General features: G+C 46.1%; 1 protein-coding gene across 1 annotated transcript; it reads left to right on the forward strand.

Annotated features, from left to right (window-relative positions):
- The first annotated feature begins 3438 nt into the window (after nt 1-3438).
- LOC138353234 (mucin-4-like) lies at nt 3439-21506 on the forward strand. Its single transcript, XM_069306120.1, has 3 exons — nt 3439-3543; nt 20544-21278; nt 21495-21506. Exons 1-3 carry the CDS (start codon nt 3439-3441, stop codon nt 21504-21506), a joined length of 852 nt encoding a protein of 283 aa, XP_069162221.1.
- The last annotated feature ends 5612 nt before the right edge of the window (nt 21507-27118 follow it).

A 27118-nucleotide genomic window follows, 5' to 3' on the forward strand; every position in this document is an offset into this window, starting at 1 on the left:
TGGGACAGTCTACGTCTCCGTGTGTTTAAATGTGAAGTATGTGTGCCGGTGTGTTTATGTAGCGAGTAAAGGTGATTGTTGAAAGTGTATGTAATGCAAGCATAGAGTTGTACAGGTGTGTACGCTTAGGGAGCGTGTTAAGCATATGCCTCTAGATCTGAGCATGGATGGCTTTTAAGTTAATCATGCTTAGGAGACCGGGTGAGGTATGTGGAAGGTTAGGTTAGGGTTGTTGAGAAGGGGATGCCCTGCGCCAGGCTTTGAAGATTAACCGTGGGAAATATAAGAATAGCTCCCACGTGACCAAGCATGGTGTGCGTACCTCGTTGTACTTACCCTGTGTTATCAGCTGTCCACAATCCCTCACTTAGCTTCGGGGTGTAAAAACCAGACATTAACCAAAGGACGTCTGACGAGGTCTTCCTTATGTCAAGCCTCCAGCAGATCAAAGGCTGTTACCAGTCATTACACACACACACACACACACACACACACACACACACACACACACACACACACACACACACACACACACACTTACACACATTCACTTGTCAATCTGAGGGTAAGGAGCATAGCGAGACGTTTGGGGCATTACCCCGACTTGGTTCTACCCTCCAGGCCTCCCACACCTGACACAGTACTTAAACATTGTCTCAGCGTGCATCTGCTGCATTTTTCTTAATATCTCATTTATGTCGGAGAAGTAGAAAAACACCAGCAGACAGGATGTGGTCTGTTACCCCTAATTAGTTTAAGTCAAACGCGGGCCTAGGTCACGACATCTTCACGATGCAGGGGCGTGAGGGTAGTGAATTGTGAGGGTAATGGTCCTCTCTCTTACCCCACCCGCCACCACATCCGACAACAACACACTCTCTGTCTCTCTCTTGCGCCCTCCCTCCTTCAGCTGTTCATCATCTTGTCACTTGTCAATTCCTTATACCCTTTCCTCCGTCTGCCATAAGCGCAAGATTAGTTCACTAGGAGCTTACATTCAGTGTGCACCATAGCACACTACATTATGGAAAGACGAACTTTAACAGCCTGTATGAAGTGTGATATCCTTTACCTCCCATCACCAAATCAGCGCTGTCGTCTAGAATGTGAAAAATGCACCAAGTCAGCCCTAGGTTATTACGACATCAAATGTACGCGGTGTCAGAAGATCTTTTGCGACAATCGTAAGTATAGCACTATTATTCTCGCAGTTTCTTTATTGCAACTATACTCGCTCACATAGGGTGATTTATATTGTGCAAACTAACCACTCTTATAGTGAGAGAATATCTACTTAGCAAGCCTGATACAATCTTCATCGTTTAATATATGTTTCTTTTTAATTTCAGTTCAGACAGATCAGTCACATGTCCTTACTGCCTACCACCGCCACCTCCAGATGATCAGCGACGGAACGAAGTAACACACAAACGTAAGCTCAATTTACTTCTTATAACTGTATTACAGTTTCATCATACACATGCAAGCATTCATTTATTATTTCCCTCCTATATCCATGTTGAATATCATTATTTCCATTTCAGGCTACACTCCGTACCGTAATCACAGAGGACGACAGACAGATGTCGCTGACTCATTAATCCATCTGCTCAACACTCGGTGGTTGGTTAACCACCGCGCTGCGCCGAGTTTATTCTGAAACTTCCCCTGTGCACATGAAATAAAGTGCTCCCAAAATGATTTTTTCTTCGTACAATGATAAATTCCCTTCCCTGAACATGTCTATGTAAAAATAAATACCAAATTCCCACTTACTTTGGCTGTGGGGACGTGGTCAAGATGCACTGTGACGTCATCAGGGCCTGGTCGCCCGTGCATGAATCGCCCAGACACGGTCGCGCGGGCCATTCAAGACCCGGGTGTTGCCACAAATATATTTTCAATTATTTGTTCTATGTATTTCCAATGCGGTTTATATGTTTTTTTTATCATATATGATGCCTATTTGTGTCCTTTTACAATAAGTATACAGTAGAACGTTCATAATGTTCCATGAAACTGTGATACATGTGTCAGTAATGTATCCTCAATAAATGTTTATTGTCGCAATATTACTTGTTAAAAATTCACTAAAATTACAATATGTACAGTTTCACAGTACATATTGACTGGAAACAGTCGTACTGATTCCTCAGTAACTCGCTCATTTCTTTGTTGTCATCGGTGAAAGTTCCATCTCCCTTTCGCAGGGGCCCGATACTAGATGTGGTTTTTTATCTTGATTTTGCATAGGAGAAAAAATATTTCGGATTTCTCTCTATTTCACTGATGGCCTTTTGCTCTCTTTGCGTCTCCTGAGTTTTGTATGATTCTTGTAGCTTTAGTTCAATTGTTTCTATTTCTCTACCTAACCTTCTTAGCCGTTCTTGAGATAGAGTGCGACTCTCAAGTTGTTCCGCAATTCGTTTTCTTCGCCTATATAGGGAACGGCGTTCTCGTTCCAATCCGCATCTTTTCCTCTTTTTCTTAGGGGTATGCGGTTTGAACATATATCTAGTGCTACTGAGTTTATTTTTTCCAGACACTGGTTCAGGTTTACATTTTCTAGCTGTTCTTCCCAGCTAGAATGGGAAGCTAATGGGAGCCCAGCTAATGGGATCCAGTACCAAATGTGCAATAAAAAAAAAGGCTTTCAAACTCGTATCTAACTCTATATATGGGAAGAGCCTCACAGATGTTTCTAAATATGGGAATAAACACTACTTGGTCACAGACCGTAGAGCTTTCCTGAAACACGCTCGCAACCCCTTTCTTCAAGCACAGCCTGTTGTTAAGTAGCGACCAGGTGATATGCACTATCAAGCAAAAGTATCTCCTAGTTAACACTCCTACATACCTGGGTTATCACATACTTCAAATTGCTAAGAGACAACTCTATGAGTTCTGGTATGATGTGGTAAAACCAGCGTATAGGGATAAAGCAAGTCTATTATATACAGACTCTTTCATCATTAAACTCAAGTGTCAGGATGTGTTTGAAGAGCTGAATAAGTCTCCTCTCTTTGATTGTATGGATTTTAGCAACTTTCTTGACACACACCCATCCTACTCGAAAGCACATGAAGGTGAACTAGGTTTGCTCAGGTCAGAAATCGGGTCTAAGATTAACCAATTAATTGCTCTTAGACCTAAAACATATTCTTTCACCACACAGGATGGTGAACATACATGTAAGTGCAAAGGGGTGCCGTACCACCTCCAAGAGAATGTCTCACATGAGACATTTCAGCACATGCTGAAACAAATACTTCAATCAGGTTTGTGTCTAGATCTATACATAATGTACAAGGAAAGATCTGTACATGTCACAGTACGTGTAGAGGTTTATCAGCACTTGATGATAAACGCTACATTTTAAGCCCCACACAGTCCCTTGCGTATAGTCATCCAGATATCTCAAATAATGAAGTTTCCAAGATGGATATAGTAGTGGATCAGGAGGAGATTGAGGCGATAGAAGAAGAATTTATGGAGGAGGATGTCGAAGTGGTAGAAGTGGCACAACCACAGAGACTCTACCCTGTATTCCTTCCTTGGAGCAGGAGAGATGCTTTAGCTCAAAAACTATTCTACCCTCACTAGATATACGGTGTACAATTTCGGTTAAGTTAGTATTAACATAGATACGCAAATGAAAGTATTAAGATAGATACGCAAATGAAAGTATTAAGATAGATACGCAAATGAAAGTATTAAGATAGATACGCAAATGAAAGTATTAAGATAGATACGCAAATGAAAGTATTAAGATAGATACGCAAATGAAATTGATGTTTATTATTAATATTATTGTTTGTGAGATGTTAACCGTAAGAACTGTGACTAGATTTAAAAATGATGCTGTGAATATATTTATATTTATGTGAATAAATGCCTGTAAATGACTAATGTTTGTATAAATACCATCACCATTTCCATAGTTTTAGCAATCTTAACGAAGCATTAATCATGGACAGTTCCTATGATATAATCCGCGAGGAACAACTAGATATATTCTGAGAACCATCTCGGACTATTATAGCTGGTTATTCAAACAGTGAAAAGTCCTCCTTAGGCAGTAAACTTGTAAGGAATTATCATCACAAGTTCTCCTCGATAATTATATTTGGTGGTTTACCCCGAATTACGGTCAGACCCGCAAATTAAAAGGAAGCTGATCGAGCATTCAACTATTATTGTTCCTGTGGAAGAGTCACATATCTTAGTAATCCATGACGATCTTTTTACGGAGTCTGCTAATTCTAAAATCGTACAAGACATGTTCACTAGAGGAAGATATCTCAATGTCTCAGTTATATTAATAACTCAAAATATATTTTTCCTGGTAAATATTCGAGGAATATTAGTTTAAATGCTTCTCATTTCATATTAATTAAATCAAGAGACCTCTCTAAAATTGAAACACTTGGACAACAAATATTTGGGAAACAGGATGCAAAGAAATTTGTGGAGTTATATAAGAAAGTTATTAGCAAGCCCTACGGTTATTTGTTAGTAGATCTGGGCTTGAACACTCCCTCTACTATAACCTTATTCAGTAATACTGTTCACGAATCACTCTATGAGATAGTTTTCCAATGGTGAACAAGAAAGATGTACTGGAACGAGTATATAATGACCCCTCATCCACCGGTGGGTTGGGAGGGGTATGGAGGTTGTATAGTGCTACTAAATTAATTGATTCCAGTATAACTCTATCCAATGTAGAGGATTATCTAAAAACCTCTGATGCATATATTCTACATATTTGCATCCGCGTAAATTCACACGGCGGCGAGTATTAAGCCTCAAACCGCGATTATTTCCAGCTATAAACCTTGCAGAGATGAGTTTGTTGTCAAAACATAATGCTGGAGTGAAATACTTAATCGTATGTTTAGATATATTCTCTAGGTTTTCCCCAAAAAGTACAAGTAAAGCTTTGGCTTTAATTCTAGATACACCATATTCTCAGGGGGTACGCAAAATTAATTCTGATCGAGGTGGGGAATTTTATAACGCTTCTATGAAAAGGATGTTGGCATAAAAGAAGGTTAGGTTATATAGTGTATTTTCTCAGGAGACCAAGGCCTCAATTGCTGAGGGAGTTCATACACACTTTAAAAGGTAAATTTTACAGGTATATGATGGCACACAATACTTTAAACTACATGCAAGCTCTACTAGAAATTGGGAACATGTATAATTTATCCCCTCTCAGAGGATTGAAGGGAAAGACACCCGAGGAGGTACACGCACTATCCACACCTAGTAAGTATGCTGAGCAATTTGACTTAATGTATAAAACCCAAAGCAAACCAAAGAGATCTATCATTCCACGATTGGTTGTCGGTGATACAGTACGTATCACACTATCTGATCGTATTTCCAAGTTTAAGAAGGGGTTTAAACAACAGAACACATGAGAGATATTTACAGTCATACGAATTGATCAGAGTTAATACATCCCATTGTTCTAAGAAAGATTTGAATGGGAAGAAAATTGATGGTGGCTTCTATAAGGAGGAATTAACACCAACAAACACCTTTAATAAACCTTTAATATTGAAAAGGTATTGCGCAAATGCATTGTCTGCTAAACTTCAGTATAAAGTCAGATACATGGGATATGATCAGTCATTCGATCAATGGATCGATGCTGATAACATTACATTTATAATGAAGAAGCCCTTAGTTTATAAATACATGGAATTAATCCAGCTATTATCAAAGCAAAGCTCAAGTATTCCTCAAGAAAACAGCTGATTGAAAAATTGAAGAAACAACATATAAATTGCTTATCTTAAATTTTTAATAAAAAAAAATTACCTGTGTCTGACAAGGTTGTTAAGAAGTTTAAAAAATTTAAATTACTTATTCGCTCATTAGCGTACAAGAAGCCTTCTGTAACAACTAAGAAATAGATATTAACCAGTGAAAGAGGGGGGAAGTATTTTATCTATTATCCTACTGATAGCTGCAAGTATAATTAAACGGTTGTTCACAAAGTGAAAAAATGAAGGAGTTTTATCTCGTATCGCGTAAAATAATGGAACGCGGGAAAGCCACCCACAGTCCTGCTCATCAATCGGTCAAGCCTATTCCTCAGATACATGGAAATCCTTCCATAAAACATTTAATAGATTTGAAATTGAAAGTAAAAGACCATGAATTTGCAAGATCGTTGTTAAATCATTTTGATGAGAGTGGTGTAGTACAATGGGATCTGAATGGAAATATATTGGCACCTGACTCCAGCATTCATATAATACATGACATCATTCATAATATGACAGTACAAAAATCAGTATTTTTACCTGATAAATTGTCTATTGTTCAACTGTTTTTCACACTAACTTCCACACCTCGAGATTTGTCGGAAAATCCGACAGCATTTAATATATCATACAGATAATAGCTGTGTTGTATAAACAAGTTAACCATAGAAAACGTAACTTGTAGTGGAATTACCGTCTATAGAAAACGGGATATCATCACCACATACTATTATATTCTCCACCTATTATGGTGGGAATTATTCTTAAATACATTAGTCTTTGGACTTTACCATCATAAAAACATCTCATATAAATTAACTTAATTATCAATATTAAAGTAGAGTAAATGTGACCCTTCTATCACTTTCCGTCATCTGGACAATGTAAGCCAGGCGTCAGTGGGGAAGGAGGGCAGCCATTGTTTATATTGAGACCAGAGGCTCACACGGGAGCAAATTCGGCTCCTGTTAAATTTACTTGGACGTAGTGTTATGGAAACCAAAAGTGTACCATTTTCAACACGCTGTCATCAAATCAAGTTAAGTGTTCTTTCCGAAACCCATTATCTATCATTAGTGGCCATTAATGTCATTGGGTAGGGTTAGCCGGTTAGAACACGAAATCGCCTCATACTAAAGGTAATTAAGCCAGGTCTTCATTGTTCCATGTATAGTATTTTCTCTGATATAGCTTGTCATATATAGAATCTGGCTTCACAGTTAGCGCCCTTTTGACAGGTCAAGACGAGGAAGCAAGATTTTGTGCACCAGTTACTGGGTGATGGAAGCTACCTCAAAGAGGATAATTTGGTGTCTACACCCTAGTTATACCTGGTGGACTAACCTGCTGTACTATAAGATAAGGAACCTTTTCAATGTATGTAGTTAATACTGTAGTTTGATTGGCTGCATATATATTAATTTAATAACCCCCCTAATGTGTAGAGGATCGATTTGTGAGATTAAGAGATTATTGCAGAAATACAGTCCACTTATCATTATACAAATCGCTATCGAAGTATATAAATTAACGTAAATATAAATTCTATATATATTCATATAAATTAAATAAATATAAATCTCACAGGTCGGTTCCCACATTATTTGGTCATCTTCGAACCGGATGACGGATTACTTGGTCCTTCGAAACCCACATTATTTGGACCTTCGGAACCGGAATATTCGGTCCTATGAACCCACATTTGGTCATCTTAGTACCGGATGAACCAGTTAACCAGTGGATTCATTAAATATACTAGTGCAGTGTGATTTAAACAAAGCCAGCAGTCATGACGGCAGCGTAGCCTCGAGGGAGCTCAGGAGCCTCCCTCAGCCGAGTTCAGCTTCGTCAGCGGTTTCATGCACACCCACAGATATTTGGTGGCGTGTTATTTCGTGAAATGACAGCGCTAATATAGAAGCCAGCCAAATTAGTGGCTGTGTCCTCGCAAGATTGTTCACGGATTTCGTGGTGTTACATTTCGCGAGAGATTATCTACGAATTTTGTGGACTTTATTTCGCGAGGTCACTAATAATATTTAATACTTCTAGATAATATTAGAAGTTTCATAGAGGCTAATTAAGAGGCTATTATCAATAATTATGTATATTATTTCTCCAAAATAGAGAATTATTTAATATATATTGCACTAGTGATCACAGTATAATATTTACTAATTGCCAACCCACAACAGGGTAGGATATGACTAGTTGAACTATTATTGCTCATCCTAGTCCCATTATTACCATAGTCAGTTGTACTATATTGAATAACCTAACACCATTAATGAATGGTCCAGACAATATTTTGGGTGTAATTTTTATCAACTCGAGTTGAGTTGTATATATAATAATTTACTTATGATCATTACACCTTTGAGTGATTAATTAGTGTCTATTCCATCCTAGGGTGATATAGAAGAGCTAACCTAAAGGTACTTCCAGTGACACTGGTTTATCACTCAAATCATTAGTGTGTATGATTGTGTATATATAATGTGTATTAATTTTAAGTGCTAACCTCTAGTAGAGGTAGGATTATTGCTTAGTGAGTGCAGAATTTACCCTAGGCTACCATTAGTGTTTGTTCAGTATTATGAGCGACCCAAGTACAAGTCCCACAAGGCTTCACCAACGAGCCAGTATGGATAATGCAGGGAGAATGAAAAGAACCCTTGCAGGTCTTAAAGGCCACTTAACAAGACAGATCAAGAAATGTGAAGATTTGTCACAACAATCTCAAGTTGATTATGCTGACCTGGAAAGCTATTATCAAGCAGCTGCAGGTAAATTTGAGCAAATTAAATGTCAAATAGCAACATATGTGGCTGAACTTGCCAACACTAATTTATCAGAAACAGAAATAGACGACATTATGGTTGATCTTGCGAATTATGAAGATCACACTCAGGCCACGTTACAGCCTTATGTCAAATTAATTGCCCAGAACAAGGCAACAGCAACAACAACAACAGTTGCATCTAATACGAGTCAAGCAGAAGCTCGACTCCCTCCAATTAATTTACCCACTTTCTCAGGAAAAGATGAGGAAGATTGGGACGAATTTTGGAACAAATTCGTTGACCTTGTAGACTCAAAACAATCTTTACCAAAGAGTAGTAAATTCTCTTATTTGCAAGGCCAATTATCAGGTGAGGCTAAAACAGTAGTATCCCATCTGAGATTAACTAATGACGGCTATGATCTGGCAGTAAAACTCCTCAAGGATAATTATGCTGATCCAGAAGTAAGAACATCACATTTAGTTCATGAGCTGTTGCATTTACCCCCACCGGAGGCTTCAGCTGATTCACTCCAAGTCTTCAAGCTGGAGGTAGAATCATTGATCAATGCCCTCAGCCTGACAGCAGATACAAACGGGGCTGAGTGGGTCTTGAAAATAATTGTCCAGGAGAAAATACCTAGGGACATATTGAGACAAATAAGTGCTCATTACAATAAAAGCATCTTATCCATGAATGAAATATCTGAAGGTTTAAAGTCAGTAGTTCATCAATTACGAACACATGACAAATTAAAACCACCAAGTAAACCCTCAGAAACCAATAATAGTAAACCACAGAGTACCAAAGGTACTCCAAATCAATCTAGACAATATAATTCAACACCAAAGTGGAACAGTGGCAGTGTGGGCGTATATGCAGTGGGACCCTCCAAGCCTATAGTTACTGTGTCATCCAAGAACGTGACACCAAAGGGTACTGGAAGCTATGGAACATGTTTGTTCTGCAATGAGAAACATTCAATGTACCACTGCTCTAATTTTCCTGATAGTGACGCCCGTGTTGAGCGACTCAAAGATTTGCAACATTGCACGAGGTGCCTCAGGAAACATAACATCAAGGATTGTGATACCCAATTACACCCTTGTAATAGGTGTAACAAAGGTCAGCACCATGCAGCATTGTGCAGAGACACCAAAACAACGTCTCCAAACCCCAAGGTGGAAGATAGCATTCCCACCACAGTACAGTACTGCAAGGTGCAACAAACAAAGAGTGTCCAATCGGCAAAGTCTAAAGGTAATACGACTTTGCCTACTGCCCAAATTACCATCCTGAATAAGAGGGCCAAGGTCCATACCCGTGGGTTGTTTGACCAAGGATCCCAGAGAACATATATTACTAAAAAGCTGGCAGATGAATTACAATTAAGGCCTGTAGCCCAGATGTCATTCAACATCTCAGGGTTTGTAACAGATGCAGGACCTCAAGTCTACCAGGTGGTACAACCATCAGTACGTTTAGGCAGGTACGTCTGTCGAGTACAAGCCATTGTGGTGGACAAAATACCAGTAGACCTACAAGTTCAAGGTCTGAGAGCAACAGCCAAATTCCTGAGAAATAGAGGAATAAAATTGGCAGATAATATTAAGTCTGATCACCTCACCGACTTCGGTCTCCTTGTAGGGACAGACTATTGCCATCGATTCATCGGTAGCCCTACTAAATATCAGGGTATAACCATGTTAAACTCTGCAGGAGGTAAATTACTCTCAGGCCCAGTATCAAGCCTGAGGAGACCTATGCCTGCAGATAAACAATACCAGTAGAAATCTAAATTTGTCAGCTGATTATATTTCTCCAGTAGCATTATACTAAGGAGATTACAGCTGACTATAGTAACAGAGGTTGATGTTAGTATCATCATTTAAAGCTGGAGATGAGTTCATGAGGCCTCAGTGGCAAATCAGTGAACAGTAGCTTAAACAGCTACAAGTCACTGCGACCAATGTCACTGAACCCACTGCAGTCTCAGAACCATACTTTACTTTAATGATGAGCTATTCAATCTTCTGAATCAATTAACTAAATTAAACCCCAATAAATTTGATGACTGATTTGATACATTTATTATTTAATCAAGATGTATTCCATGGGCCTCAGTGTTTATATATCAGTGACCAGTTACCTGAACAAACTTCAAGTTATATCTAATGTCACTGATCTCACTGCAGTCCCTGAATCATACTTGACTGTAGTACTTGATCACATTCAGTCTTCTGGGTTAAATAATATGTAATTAGGCTTGAATATTAGCCTTTCAAGAGTTGACAGGGAAATGAAATCGCATTAGACTTCTAACCCCTACAACTCTAGTACGGGACATCCGTCCTGTACGAACAGACGCACAAATGTGTGATTACTAACTACTAACATCAAATTAATCTAATAATTCGAAGGAGGAGTATCGGTGTTCGTCTGTTCTAATAGGACTTCGACCCGTGAGCAGCCCCCTGGGGAATTATGTCGGAAAATCCGACAGCATTTAATATATCATACAGATAATAGCTGTGTTGTATAAACAAGTTAACCATAGAAAACGTAACTTGTAGTGGAATTACCGTCTATAGAAAACGGGATATCATCACCACATACTATTATATTCTCCACCTATTATGGTGGGAATTATTCTTAAATACATTAGTCTTTGGACTTTACCATCATAAAAACATCTCATATAAATTAACTTAATTATCAATATTAAAGTAGAGTAAATGTGACCCTTCTATCACTTTCCGTCATCTGGACAATGTAAGCCAGGCGTCAGTGGGGAAGGAGGGCAGCCATTGTTTATATTGAGACAAGAGGCTCACACGGGAGCAAATTCGGCTCCTGTTAAATTTACTTGGACGTAGTGTTATGGAAACCAAAAGTGTACCATTTTCAACACGCTGTCATCAAATCAAGTTAAGTGTTCTTTCCGAAACCCATTATCTATCATTAGTGGCCATTAATGTCATTGGGTAGGGTTAGCCGGTTAGAACACGAAATCGCCTCATACTAAAGGTAATTAAGCCAGGTCTTCATTGTTCCATGTATAGTATTTTCTCTGATATAGCTTGTCATATATAGAATCTGGCTTCACAGTTAGCGCCCTTTTGACAGGTCAAGACGAGGAAGCAAGATTTTGTGCACCAGTTACTGGGTGATGGAAGCTACCTCAAAGAGGATAATTTGGTGTCTACACCCTAGTTATACCTGGTGGACTAACCTGCTGTACTATAAGATAAGGAACCTTTTCAATGTATGTAGTTAATACTGTAGTTTGATTGGCTGCATATATATTAATTTAATAAACCCCCCCTAATGTGTAGAGGATCGATTTGTGAGATTAAGAGATTATTGCAGAAATACAGTCCACTTATCATTATACAAATCGCTATCGAAGTATATAAATTAACGTAAATATAAATTCTATATATATTCATATAAATTAAATAAATATAAATCTCACAGGTCGGTTCCCACAAGATTTATTCCGGAATGCCATCGCTAGCAAGCAAGTGTATGGGATTCCTTCAGTTAAGTGAAAGGCGACTGTGAAGATTGAACACCCAATTAAAAGGAACATTTCCTAAATTATATATTGACAGGTGAGTGTATATATATATGTGAATGTAATGTGAAAGTAGGATTACTCAGTAAAAAGCCGTCTAAGGTGATTGAGCGATGGACACACACGTGATATAGGCCACCAGCGTATCAGATACGAATTTATTCCCAAATAACAATTCAGCATCTTTCCCAAATCGGTTGTTTAATCAGCTAGAATTAGATCAAAAGAGTTCATATGAAATGTGTGTACAAAAATTACTCCTCCCCACATCTCATTATGTTATAAGCATAATAATCCCCAGGCATGTATACGCATAGTGCTTACGGGTGAGAATCAGTTTGGGATGAGTTATTTATATTCAAAGTATTTATTATCATTTGATTGTTGTTGTTTGTTGTTTAAGATTCGCTACCTGGAACAATGAGTTCCAAGTAGCACGGGCTATGGTGAGCCCGTGTATCATTCGATGTTTTAGCTGGAACTATAAAAATAAATTAACCACTCGATTAATACAGAAATAGCTACCATATTTTCAAATAACACCAAATTGAGTTTTTTAGGAAAGGCGTTTAAACAATTTTTGCCTACAGGAGGGGGTTGATATTCTATGCATTTATTACGACAAGATATCTTCTATTAGATACACCAATCAGTCTGTTAATATTTTGGATGTAATCTCCCTAAATGTAAGTGATAATAGCAACAATAAGAAGCTTTACGTACGACTTAACACCAATATGATAGAAGGAGTCAGTCCCACTATTAGGGATCAGGATGGTAGCCTTATACATTTTGATGGACGTGGGTGTACCATAGCGGTCTTACATGTACGTCCTGTAGCAGGAAGTATATAATACCAGCATGTGATGTCTACTCATTCGAGAGAAACAAGCGGTGAAATGCGTGTCAACTTTATTCCCTCCTTTGTTGAGGAATTATACATACTGCTAACCCCCTCTTAGAGGAGGGACTGATGATATACCGGTTTTCAACAGCAGTAGGCGGTATACAGGTGGAGGAGGGATACTATTCTTTTTAAGCGGGATAGTGTAACGAGCGGCTCCCTTTATAATGAGAACCTTGGCACCAGCCGCGCTCAGCTTGGGGCAGAACGTGTTACTCGACATTAATAATGACATATAAACTTTCAAACAGTCTCTTAAAAAAAGCAGAGTTGAAACATTGAAAGGAATAGGGAAACAAATTATAGGTTGAAGAGTGCAGAAGAACTAAAAACAAAACAAAAAAATAGTAAACATTCAATGTTTTACTAAAGTGAAATAGTGATGTGTTGTCATAAATTCTTCTCACTCCGTTAGTGTTGTCTAAAGCGCGAACATGGCCGGATATAACGCGCTAGGCCTTCAGGTCCCATTAGAACACTATACTGCCGCTGTTAATGAGACTTCCTAAAGTATTTGCTCCCCGATTGGTAGAATCAACAATTGCAAACAGACAAACAGTGGATATATTACCTGTGAATTCTGGGGTCAATAATAAGTTTACAGACACCTATCTGGAATTCATCATAAAGGGAGTGAATGGTCGGTTGGTGGACTTATCATCTATTGCTTTGGAGTTGTCTATTGATCTAACTGCAGAAGATGGAACACCCTCTTTAACAGATGCTAAAAACGTTTTGTTAGTGAATGGATTGTTGCAAATTCTACTTAAATCAGCTATTGTGTATTTAAACGAAACAGTAGTAGAAACCAGCTCCTTATTCTCATTCTGGTTGTATATAAAGCTGTTATCTACGATTTCGGGATGTAAGGCTACGTGCCAAGATAAACTGACTCAGTTTTTGAATTGTGTTAATTGTAGTAAAATTGAAGCAGGCTATTTCACTAATGCTACAGTTGGAGAGAAGCGGCGGATGACAGCTATAAAAGCAAGCGGAGTAAATACCTGTTTCAAACTAATGTTGGATGTTACATCTTTTGGTGAATATGTTTTGGATAATGTAGACATTGTTACCTATCGTACGTTACGGCTCGAAACCCTAACAACAGCATGGACCTTAATTATCTAGGGCTACCACAAACTGCTGTTCTCAAGAGCGGGTCACCAGTGTAACCCCATGATAAGTACAAAGCATTTAGTGAAATTTCTCCTTTAGGACTGAAGAAATAGACATATAACTATATGTATATATATATTAACAATATAATCAATATTATCTCAAGTACAGATGGACCACTATTAAAGTAAAATCAAAATACTGTCTCTCCCAGAATAAAGATCTACCACATGACACAACAACAAGTAAACAGACTTATCTCCCACATGTTATTCCTCCTGGTCCCTTGAAGCTACTGACTACTCTCGCACCTCATTACCCATAATTCTCTCCCCGTCTGCCTCATCCAGGATGAGGGATGGAAAATACAGACTTTTTAATATTTAAAACTAATTGAACAACCACTTGTTCTCAAAACACATAAGAATGCAAATTAAATATAATAGTTACTTTCAAAATATATAAGTTACAATGCCACCTGCTTAATTACAGTAAATTAACACAATATATAATATTAAAAGGTAACATCTGGAACTCCCATAACTGAACAGGTCCAGCAATTCTAATTTCCCGAATCTAACAGGTATCAGACGTGTGAAGAGCAACCGCGCTCCTATCCCCACTGACATTGCTACACTACACGATAATTTACAAAAATATAATATGTGTACATATACAGGTAATGATATAATGGAACAAAATAAGTTTATTTAAATTTATATACGTATCCAGCTAGGAGTACGTAACAGACATTAGAGTACGGCTTGAACTACAACCAGATAAAAGGCTTGTACTCAGTGATAATGAACAAGCTAATTTTAAATATAATATAAAGTCTACACGGCTATGGATCGATAGGGCATTACCTTATCCTGAGGTATTAATAGCAATTAATAAGGCTATATTGCAGAACAACTCCCCTAATACGTATACTTTTAATAAAACTTTATATAAAACATACATATTGGGTACAGGTTAGCTCTTGATAACAGTAAACCAGCCATGGGGTACTGTGATACCAGAACATTTATATATGGTCATCCTTGATATGGAGGCTGTGTCTGGGGCGTATAATCGCAACCCACTTGATTTGGAAAACTGTGAGCTGAGTAAAGTATTAATATCTCAGAATAGCACTAATATCGTCAATATTGGGTGTGACATCCCTCATAACTGTGCCAAGTTGTATTACACAGCATTACAGACCTTAGGCTTTGATAAAGACAATATATTGTCTTATGATACATGTGTGAATGATGAAACCATACTGGCCTTTAATTTACAACATGAGGATATAGATGACACCATCCCGATTTAATAGAGTGGTAATCTAAGGATTGCTTTGGAAAGTAAACATGATGTAACTAGTAATAAAGTCGTTCTAGTTTACGGATCTACAACAGGAGTGATCAGCATTAATGCAGATTGACGAGTTATTTGCGATACACGAGGATAAATATTATTATGAATTGTTTGGAAATAAATGAGGCTATTAGGAGTAATTTAGGTGCGAAGGTGAATTATCTGGGATGTTTCCTAGTTAATGACATAAGGAAAATAGTGAAAAATGTAAATTGAAAGCCTGTGGTGTTCATAATCAACACTCTGGAGTCTGGTTCCCATAATAAAATAGGGCATTGGTTAACATTCTATGCTGACAAAAAGGTTGAAGATAGAACCAAGATAGTTAAACTAAACAGTTACACTAATCCTACAATAGGAACTTATTCAAGAAATTTCAAGGAGTTAATGACATACTTCAGATGATTATGACATATATTATGAAGAAAAGGATCCAATTCCTGAACAAGTACTTTTGTGGGAATTATGAAGTTTATTTCGCCTGCCATCTTTCTTGACTATCCTTGGAGGAAGCCTTGCTTCATTTTGATGGAGCATTTAAATATGGTAAATTTCGTGAGAATAATGTAAAAGTGGTGAAATTTGCATATGCACAGATGAAAATGCCGATATGTAAGCAAACATTCTGCTTCAATGATCTTGAAAACTGTTAAAAGATGTGTGAAGAAGTTGGCTAGGATATTAGTATGGTGAGTAATACTTCATGATAAGATGGATTGATTGATAAATATAATAACTGACCCTATTTTATTTAACAACATTAACAAAAAAAAAGAATAAAATTTTTTCCCTTCTACAGATTGGTTTACTACGCTAGCAAGAAGGCACGATGAGAAGCTGACGAACCTATAATGGCCATGATGACTGACGAACCGTGAAGCTAAAACAAAGAAGCACCCTTATTTTTATTATTATTGTTATTACTATTATTAATGTAAAATGTCTTAAGTGATTAATAAAATAAGAAAATTATATCAATGTGTTTACTTTCCCTAACTATTGTTATGATTGAGTAGAAATGCAGCCAGTCTGGTGGCATAGGGAATTGACATGTGATAGATGATTGACAGGTGGGGAAGGGAGTACGCAAGAGAGAGAGAGAGAGAGAGAGAGAGAGAGAGAGAGAGAGAGAGAGAGAGCGTGTTGTTGCCGCATGTGGTGAGGGGTGGGGTGGGATAAGAGAGAGAGCCATTACCCTCACCCTCACGCCCTCTGCTTCGTGAAGATGTCGTGACCTAGGCCCGCGTTTGACTTAAACTAATTAGGGGTAACAGACCACATCCTGTCTGCTGGTGTTTTTCTACTTCTCCGACATAAATGAGATATTAAGAAAAATGCAGCAGATGCACGCTGAGACAATGTTTAAGTACTGTGTCAGGTGTGGGAGGCCTGGAGGGTAGAACCAAGTCGGGGTATTACCCCAAACGTCTCGCTATGCTCCTTACCCTCAGATTGACAAGTGAATGTGTGTGTGTGTGTGTGTGTGTGTGTGTGTGTGTGTGTGTGTGTGTGTGTGTGTGTGTGTGTGTGTGTGTGTGTGTGTGTGTGTGTGTGTGTGTGTAATGACCGGTAACCGCCTTTCATCTGCTGGAGGCTTGACATAAGGAAGACCTCGTCAGACGTCCTTTGGTTGATGTCTGGTTTTAACACCCTGAAGCTAAGTGAGGGATTGTGGACAGCTGATAACACAGGGTAAGTACAACGAGGTACGCACACCATGCTTGGTCACGTGGGAGCTATTCTTATATTTCCCACGGTTAATCTTCAAAGCCTGGCGCAGGGCATCCCCTTCTCAACAACCCTAACCTAACCTTCCACATACCGCACCCGGTCTCCTAAGCATGATTAACTTAAAAGCCATCCATGCTCAGATCTAGAGGCATATGCTTAACACGCTCTCTAAGCATACACACCTGTACAACTCTATGCTTGCATTACACACAATTTGAACAATCACCTTTACTTTCAACATAAACACACCTGCACATGCTACACACCTGCACACATGCTCACATACTCCACTTTTAAACACAGAGAGACGTAGAACGTCCCGGGAGACTACGCACAGGCAAGCGGGGCATATCTCGCGCCACCCACATTAACCACGCAACTACCACTAACCACGCCACCCGCACTATCCACGCCACCCGACCTAACCACACTACCTGCACTAACCATACCACCGCAGACTAACCACGGTATCACACACTAACCACGCCACTAGCACTAATCACGACACCCAACACTAATCATGCAACAGCACTAATCACGCGACGCCGCACTAACCATGCCACCCTGCACTAATCACGCCACCCCGCACTAATCATGCCACCCTGATTAACCACGCCACTAGCACTAATCACGCCATCCCTCACTAACCACGCCACTAGCACTAATCACGCCATCCCTCACTAATCACGCCACTAGCACTAATCACGCCACTAGCACTAATCACGCCATCCCTCACTAACCACGTCACTAGCACTAATCACGCCACTAGCACTAATCACGCCATCCCTCACTAATCACGCCACTAGCACTAATCACGCCATCCCTCACTAACCACGCCACTAGCACTAATCACGCCATTCCGCACTAACCACGTCACTAGCACTAATCACGCCACTAGCACTAATCACGCCATCCCTCACTAACCACGCCACTAGCACTAATCACGCCATCCCTCACTAACCACGTCACTAGCACTAATCACGCCACTAGCACTAATCACGCCATCCCTCACTAACCACGCCACTAGCACTAATCACGCCATCCCGCACTAATCACGCCACCTGCACTAACCACGAAACCCGCACTAACCAAGGCATCCGCACTAACCATGCCACCCACTAACCACACAATCCCACCTTGACCACACCACCCACACTAACGACAATACCCGCAATAACCACGCCAACCACGGCACACACACTAACCACACCATCCCGCCCTAACCACGTCACCCACAATATCCCCGCCACTCACACTAACCATGCCATTCGCACTAACCACGCAACCCGCATTAATCATACAACCCGCAATAACCACGCCACCACGCACTAACCACACCACCCCGCACTAAACACACCATCCCGCACTAACCACGTCAGCCAGCACTAACCAAGCCACCCCACACTAACAACGCCTCTAGCACTAACCACGCCTACCCACACTAATCACGCCACCCTGCACTAACCACGCAATCCCCACATTAACCAAGCCGCCCCGCACTTACCACGCTTCTAGCACTAACCACACCTACCCGCACTAACCAATCAACCCGAACAAACCACGTCACCCCGCACATTCACGTTGCCCTGCACTAACCACGCCATCCCACACTAACCACTTCACCCCGCACTAACCACGCCACCTCACAAAAACCACGCCACCCCGCACTATCAACACCTTCCCGCACTAACCACGCCACCCCGCACTAACCACGCCATCCACACTAACCACGCCACCCGCACTAACCACGCCACCCGCACTAACTACGCCACCGCACTAACCATGCCACCCGCACTAACCACGCCACCCACACTAACCACTAACCCTTGAGGCGTACCACTAGGTTTGTACTGGAACACAATGAGTGAACATATGGAAGGTATTTAAAGGCCGTCGGGTTTTGTCATTTAATTACAAAGAATAGACTCTGACAAATAATAGCATTGTTACGGCCCTCTTGGGTCGCAACTGGGTTCTTTCTCTGATGTTAATAGAGTTTGGGTATCCGGCCCCAAGTTAGTAGTGGCTTTCAAGGGGTGCACTTACAGGCTTAGACACAAACGCCCACCTATCCACTCCATAGATGGCGTTGCTGTCTAAGCGTCACCTCACCAGAGGTCAGCAGCGGCTATGTTACGAGCTGATTAAGACGGGAATCCAGCCCCTGTGGCTGGTATATCCCGCCCTCGCTAGATGGCGTTGTCCATTTGGGGGGGGGGGGGTTTCGGGAGCTGACCCACAGATGGCGCGGTCGTCACTGCTCCGTGCTCGGACGCTGGGCTCGGGTCCGTAACAAGCATATTAACATACTCTATTAGGTCCATACACTTCCAATACCCATAGACCACTTGACCTCCGTGATCACCACCCACACTCGTAACTTCCGACTAAGTCCCTAATACGGAATGATTACTACAACGCTCCAGACCCGGTTAGTCTTTCATTCAATACTCACATACTGCAGACTTAACTTCGTCACTAAGATCACAACAGGCTCTCGCATAGCTGTCTGCTACACTTCGCTGCTGCCACAAACGGAGATCCAGAGGACTTCTCAGTTCAACTCCCACAATTAGACTGACTCCAGTCAGCCATCTACCGCAACCATTTCACCACGCCTCTCAAGGAAGGTATAATCCGATTAACCTTATCCCTAGAATCGGTAATCTTGTTCCTAGAAGCCTGACGAAGAATAATTCCTCTTTCCAGGAATTATTAATTTGGCTAAACAGCTTCGGTCTTAATCCATTGACCTTTCTTAGATATGTGATCCATAGTCTGTCTACTTAACATGTACTTCCAATCATCATTCGTTAAGTGTTGTAGTAATGATCCTCTAGCTAATAATTCCTACTAACTTGTGGATTACAACACCACGCCACCCGCACTAACCACGCCACCCGCACTAACCACGCCACCCACACTAACCACGCCACCCGCACTAACCACGCCACCCGCACTAACCACGCCACCCACACTAACCATGCCACCCACACTAACCACGCCACCCGCACTTACCACGCCACCCGCACTAACCACAGCCACCGCACTAACCACGCCACCCGCACTAACCACGCCACCCACACTAACCACGCCACCCGCACTAACCACGCCACCCGCACTAACCACGCCACCCACATTAACCATGCCACCCACACTAACCACGCCACCCGCACTTACCACGCCTCCCGCACTAACCACGCCACCCGCACTAACCACGCAACCCACATTAACCACGCCACCCGCAATAACCACGCCACCCACATTAACCACAGCTCCCGCACTAACCACAGCCCCGCACTAACCACAGCCACCGCACTAACAACGCCACCCGCACTAATCACGCCACCCACACTAACCACACCACCCGCACTAACCACGCCACCCACACTAACCACGCCACCCGCACTAACCACGCCACCCGCACTAACCACGCCACCTGCACTAACCACACCACCCGCACTAACCACGCCACCCACACTAACCACGCCACCCGCACTAACCACGCCACCCGCACTAACCACGCCACCCGCACTAACCACGCCACCCGCACTAACCACGCCACCCACACTAACCACGCCACCCGCACTAACCACGCCACCCGCACTAACCACGCCACCCGCACTAACCACGCCACCCGCACTAACCACGCCACCCGCACTAACCACGCCACCCACACTAACCACGCCACCCACACTAACCACGCCACCCGCACTAACCACGCCACCCGCACTAACCACGCCACCCGCACTAACCACGCAACCCGCACTAACCATGCCACCCACACTAACCACGCCACCCGCACTAACCACGCCACCCGCACTAACCACGCCACCCGCACTAACCACGCCACCCGCACTAATCACGCCACCCACACTAACCACGCCACCCGCACTAACCACGCCACCCGCACTAACCACGCCACCCACACTAACCACGCCACCCGCACTAACCACGCCACCCACACTAACCACAGCTCCCGCACTAACCACAGCCCCACACTAACCACAGCCACCGCACTAACCACAGTCCCCGCACTAACCACAGCCCCCGCACTAACCACAGCCCCCGCACTAACCACGCCACCCACACTAACCACAGCCACCGCACTAACCACAGCCCCGCACTAACCACAGTCCCCGCACTAACCACAGCCCCCGCACTAACCACAGCCCCCGCACTAACCACAGCCCCCGCACTAACCACAGCCCCCGCACTAAAAACAGTCCCCGCACTAACCACAGCCACCGCACTAACCATCACCCCCACAATAACCACAACCCCCGCACTAACCACAGCCACCGCACTAACCACAGCCCCCGCACTAACCACAGCCCCCACACTAACCACAGCCACCGCACTAACCACAGCCCCCGCACTAACCACGCCACCCACACTAACCACAGCCCCCGCACTAACCACAGCCCCCGCACTAACCACAGCCCCCGCACTAACCACTGCCCCCGCACTAACCACAGCCCCCGCACTAACCACAGCCCCCGCACTAACCACAGTCCCCGCACTAACCACAGACCCCGCGCTAACCACAGCCCCCGCACTAACCACAGCCCCCGCACTAACCACAGTCCCTGCACTAACCACAGTCCCCGCACAAACCACAGCCCCCGCACTAACCACGCCACCCACACTAACCACGCCACCCGCACAAACCACGCCACCCACACTAACCACAGCTCCCGCACTAACCACAGCCCCACACTAACCACAGCCACCGCACTAACCACAGTCCCCGCACTAACCACAGCCACCGCACTAACCACAGCCCCCGCACTAACCACAGCCCCCACACTAACCACAGCCACCGCACTAACCACAGCCCCCACACTAACCACAGCCCCCGCACTAACCACAGCCCCCGCACTAACCACGCCACCCACACTAACCACAGCCCCTGCACTAACCACAGCCCCCGCACTAACCACAGCCCCCGCACTAACCACAGCCCCCGCACTAACCACAGCCCCCGCACTAACCACAGTCCCCGCACTAACCACAGCCCCCGCGCTAACCACAGCCCCCGCACTAACCACAGCCCCCGCACTAACAACAGTCCCCGCACTAACCACAGTCCCCGCACTAACCACAGCCCCCGCACTAACCACGCCACCCACACTAACCACAGCCCCCGCACTAACCACAGCCCCACACTAACCACAGCCCCCGCACTAACCACAGCCCCCGCACTAACCACAGTCCCCGCACTAACCACAGCCCCCGCACTAACCACAGCCCCTGCACTAACCACAGCCCCCGCACTAACCACAGCCCACGCACTAACCACAGCCCCCGCACTAACCACAGTCCCCGCACTAACCACAGCCCCCACACGAACGACAGCCCCCGCACTAACCACAGCCCCCGCACTAACCACAGCCCCCGCACTAACCACAGCCCCCGCACTAACCACAGCCCCCGCACTAACCACAGTCCCCGCACTAACCACAGCCCCCGCACTAACCACAGCCCCCGCACTAACCACAGTCCCCGCACTAACCACAGTCCCCGCACTAACCACAGCCCCCGCACTAACCACAGCCCCCGCACTAACCACAACCCCCGCACTAACAACAGTCCCCGCACTAACCACAGCCCACGCACTAACCACAGTCCCCGCACTAACCACATCCCCCGCACTAACCACAACCCCCGCACTAACCACAGTCCCCGCACTAACCACAGCCCCCGCACTAACAACAGTCCCCGCACTAATCACAGCCCCCACACTAACCACAGCCCCCGCACTAACCACAATCCCCACACTAACCACAGCCCCCGCACTAACGACAGCCCCCACACTAACCACAGTCCCCGCACTAATCACAGCCCCCACACTAACCACAGCCCCCACACTAACCACAGCCCCCGCACTAATTACAGCCCTGCACTAACCACAGCCCCCGCACTAACCACAGCCCCCGCACTAACCACAGTCCCCGCACTAACCACAGCCCCCGCACTAACCACAGCCCCCGCGCTAACCACAGATCCCGCACTAACCACAGCCCCCACACTAACCACAGCCCCCGCACTAACCACAGCCCCCGCACTAACCACAGCCCCCACACTAACCACAGCCCCCGCACTAACCACAGCCCCCGCACTAACCACAGTCCCCGCACTAACCACAGCCCCCGCACTAACCACAGCCCAACGCGCTAACCACAGCCCCTGCACTAACCACAGCCCCCGCACAAACCTCAGCCCCCGCGCTAACCACAGCCCCCGCACTAACTACAGCCCCCGCACTAACCACAGCCCCCGCACTAACCACAGCCCCCGCACTAACCACAGCCCCCGCACTAACCACAGCCCCCGCACTAACCACAGTCCCCGCACTAACCACAGCCCCCGCACTAACCACAGCCCCCGCACTAACCACAGCCCCCGCACTAACCACAGCCCCCGCACTAACCACAGCCCCCGCACTAACCACAGCCCCCGCACTAACCACAGCCCCCGCACTAACCACAGCCCCCGCACTAACCACAGCCCCCGCACTAACCACAGCCCCCGCACTAACCACAGTCCCCGCACTAACCACAGCCCCCGCACTAACCACAGCCCCCGCACTAACCACAGCCCCCGCACTAACCACAGTCCCCGCACTAACCACAGTCCCCGCACTATCCACAGCCCCCGCACTAACCACAGCCCCCGCACTAACCACAGCCCCCGCACTAACCACAGCCCCCGCACTAACCACAGTCCCCACACTAACCACAGCCCCCGCACTAACCACAGCCCCCACACTAACCACAGCCCCCGCACTAACCACAGCCCCCGCACTAACCACAGCCCCCGCACTAACCACAGTCCCCGCACTAACCACAGCCCCCGCACTAACCACAGCCCCCGCACTAACCACAGCCCCCACACTAACCACAGCCCCCGTACTAACCACAGTCCCCGCACTAACCACAGCCTCCGCACTAACCACAGTCCCCGCACTAACCACAGCCCCCACACTAACCACAGCCCCCGCACTAACCACAGCCCCCGCACTAACCACAGCCCCCGCACTAACCACAGCCACCGCACTAACAACAGCCCCCGCACTAACCACAGCCCCACACTAACCACAGTCCCCGCACTAACCACAGCCCCCACACTAACCACAGCCCCCACACTAACCACAGCCCCCGCACTAACCACAGCCCCCGCACTAACCACAGCCCCCGCACTAACCACAGTCCCCGCACTAACCACAGCCCCCGCACTAACCACAGCCCCCGCACTAACCACAGCCCCCACACTAACCACAGCCCCCGCACTAACCACAGTCCCCGCACTAACCACAGCCACCGCACTAACCACAGCCCCTGCACTAACCACAGCCCCTGCACTAACGACAGTCCCTGCACTAACCACAGCCACCGCACTAACCACAGCCACCGCACTAACCACAGCCCCCACACTAACCACAGCCCCCGCACTAACCACAGCCCCCACACTAACCACAGCCCCCGCACTAACCACAGTCCCCGCACTAACAACAGCCCCCGCACTAACCACAGCCCCCGCACTAACCACATCACCCACACTAACCACAGCCCCGACACACTAACCACAGCCCCCACACTAACCACAGGCCCCGCACTAACCACAGCCCCCACACTAACCACAGCCCCCACACTAACCACAGCCGCCGCACTAACCACAGCCCCCGCACTAACCACAGCCCCCGCACTAACCACAGTCCCCGCACTAACCACAGCCCCCACACTAACCACAGTCCCCGCACTAACCACAGCCCCCGCACTAACCACAGCCCCCGCACTAACCACAGTCCCCGCACTGACCACAGCCCCCGCACTAACCACAGCCCCCGCACTAACCACAGTCTCCGCCCTAACCACAGCCCCCGCACTAACCACAGTCCCCGCACTAACCATAGCCCCCGCACTAACCACAGCCCCCGCTCTAACCACAGCCCCCGCACTAACCACAGTCCCCGCACTAACCACAGCCCCCGCACTAACCACAGCCCCCGCACTAACCACAGCCCCCGCACTAACCACAGCCCCCGCACTAACCACAGTCCCCGCACTAACCACAGCCCCCGCACTAACCACAGCCCCCACACTAACCACAGCCCCGCACTAACCACAGCCCCCGCACTAACCACAGCCCCCGCACTAACCACAGCCCCCGCACTAACCACAGCCCCCGCACTAACCACAGTCCCCGCACTAACCAAAGCCCCCGCACTAACCACAGCCCCCACACTAACCACAGCCCCCGCACTAACCACAGCCCCCGCACTAACCACAGCCCCCGCACTAACCACAGCCCCCGCACTAACCACAGCCCCCGCACTAACCACAGCCCCCGCACTAACCACAGCCCCCGCACTAACCACAGTCCCCCGCACTAACCACAGCCCCCGCACTAACCACAGCCCCCGCACTAACCACAGCCCCCACACTAACCACAGCCCCTGCACTAACCACAGTCCCCGCACTGACCACAGCCACCGCACTAACCACAGCCCCGCACTAACCACAGCCCCTGCACTAACGACAGTCCCTGCACTAACCACAGCCACCGCACTAACCACAGCCACCGCACTAACCACAGCCCCCACACTAACCACAGCCCCCGCACTAACCACAGCCCCCACACTAACCACAGCCCCCGCACTAACCACAGTCCCCGCACTAACAACAGCCCCCGCACTAACCACAGCCCCCGCACTAACCACATCACCCACACTAACCACAGCCCGACACACTAACCACAGCCCCCGCACTAACCACAGCCCCCGCACTAACCACAGCCCCCACACTAACCACAGCCCCACACTAACCACAGCCGCCGCACTAACCACAGCCCCCGCACTAACCACAGCCCCCGCACTAACCACAGTCCCCGCACTAACCACAGCCCCCACACTAACCACAGCCCCCGCACTAACCACAGCCCCCGCACTAACCACAGCCCCCGCACTAACCACAGTCCCCGCACTGACCACAGCCCCCGCACTAACCACAGCCCCCGCACTAACCACAGTCTCCGCCCTAACCACAGCCCCCGCACTAACCACAGTCCCCGCACTAACCATAGCCCCCGCACTAACCACAGCCCCCGCTCTAACCACAGCCCCCGCACTAACCACAGTCCCCGCACTAACCACAGCCCCCGCACTAACCACAGCCCCCGCACTAACCACAGCCCCCGCACTAACCACAGCCCCCGCACTAACCACAGCCCCCACACTAACCACAGCCCCCGCACTAACCACAGCCCCCGCACTAACCACAGCCCCCGCACTAACCACAGCCCCCGCACTAACCACAGCCCCCGCACTAACCACAGCCCCGCACTAACCACAGCCCCCGCACTAACCACAGCCCCCGCACTAACCACAGCCCCCGTACTAACCACAGTCCCCGCACTAACCACAGCCTCCGCACTAACCACAGTCCCCGCACTAACCACAGCCCCCACACTAACCACAGCCCCCGCACTAACCACAGCCCCCGCACTAACCACAGCCCCCGCACTAACCACAGCCCCCGCACTAACCACAGCCCCCGCACTAACCACAGCCCCCGCACTAACTACAGTCCCCGCACTAACCACAGCCCCCGCACTAACCACAGCCCCCACACTAACCACAGCCCCCGCACTAACCACAGCCCCCGCACTAACCACAGCCCCCACACTAACCACAGCCCCCGCACTAACCACAGCCCCCGCACTAACCACAGCCCCCACACTAACCACAGCCCCCGTACTAACCACAGCCCCCGCACTAACCACAGCGCCCGCACTAACCACAGTCCCCCGCACTAACCACAGCCCCCGCACTAACCACAGCCCCCGCACTAACCACAGTCTCCGCACT

Source organism: Procambarus clarkii, chromosome 56 (assembly GCF_040958095.1).
Source record: "Procambarus clarkii isolate CNS0578487 chromosome 56, FALCON_Pclarkii_2.0, whole genome shotgun sequence".
Taxonomy (NCBI): domain Eukaryota; kingdom Metazoa; phylum Arthropoda; class Malacostraca; order Decapoda; family Cambaridae; genus Procambarus; species Procambarus clarkii.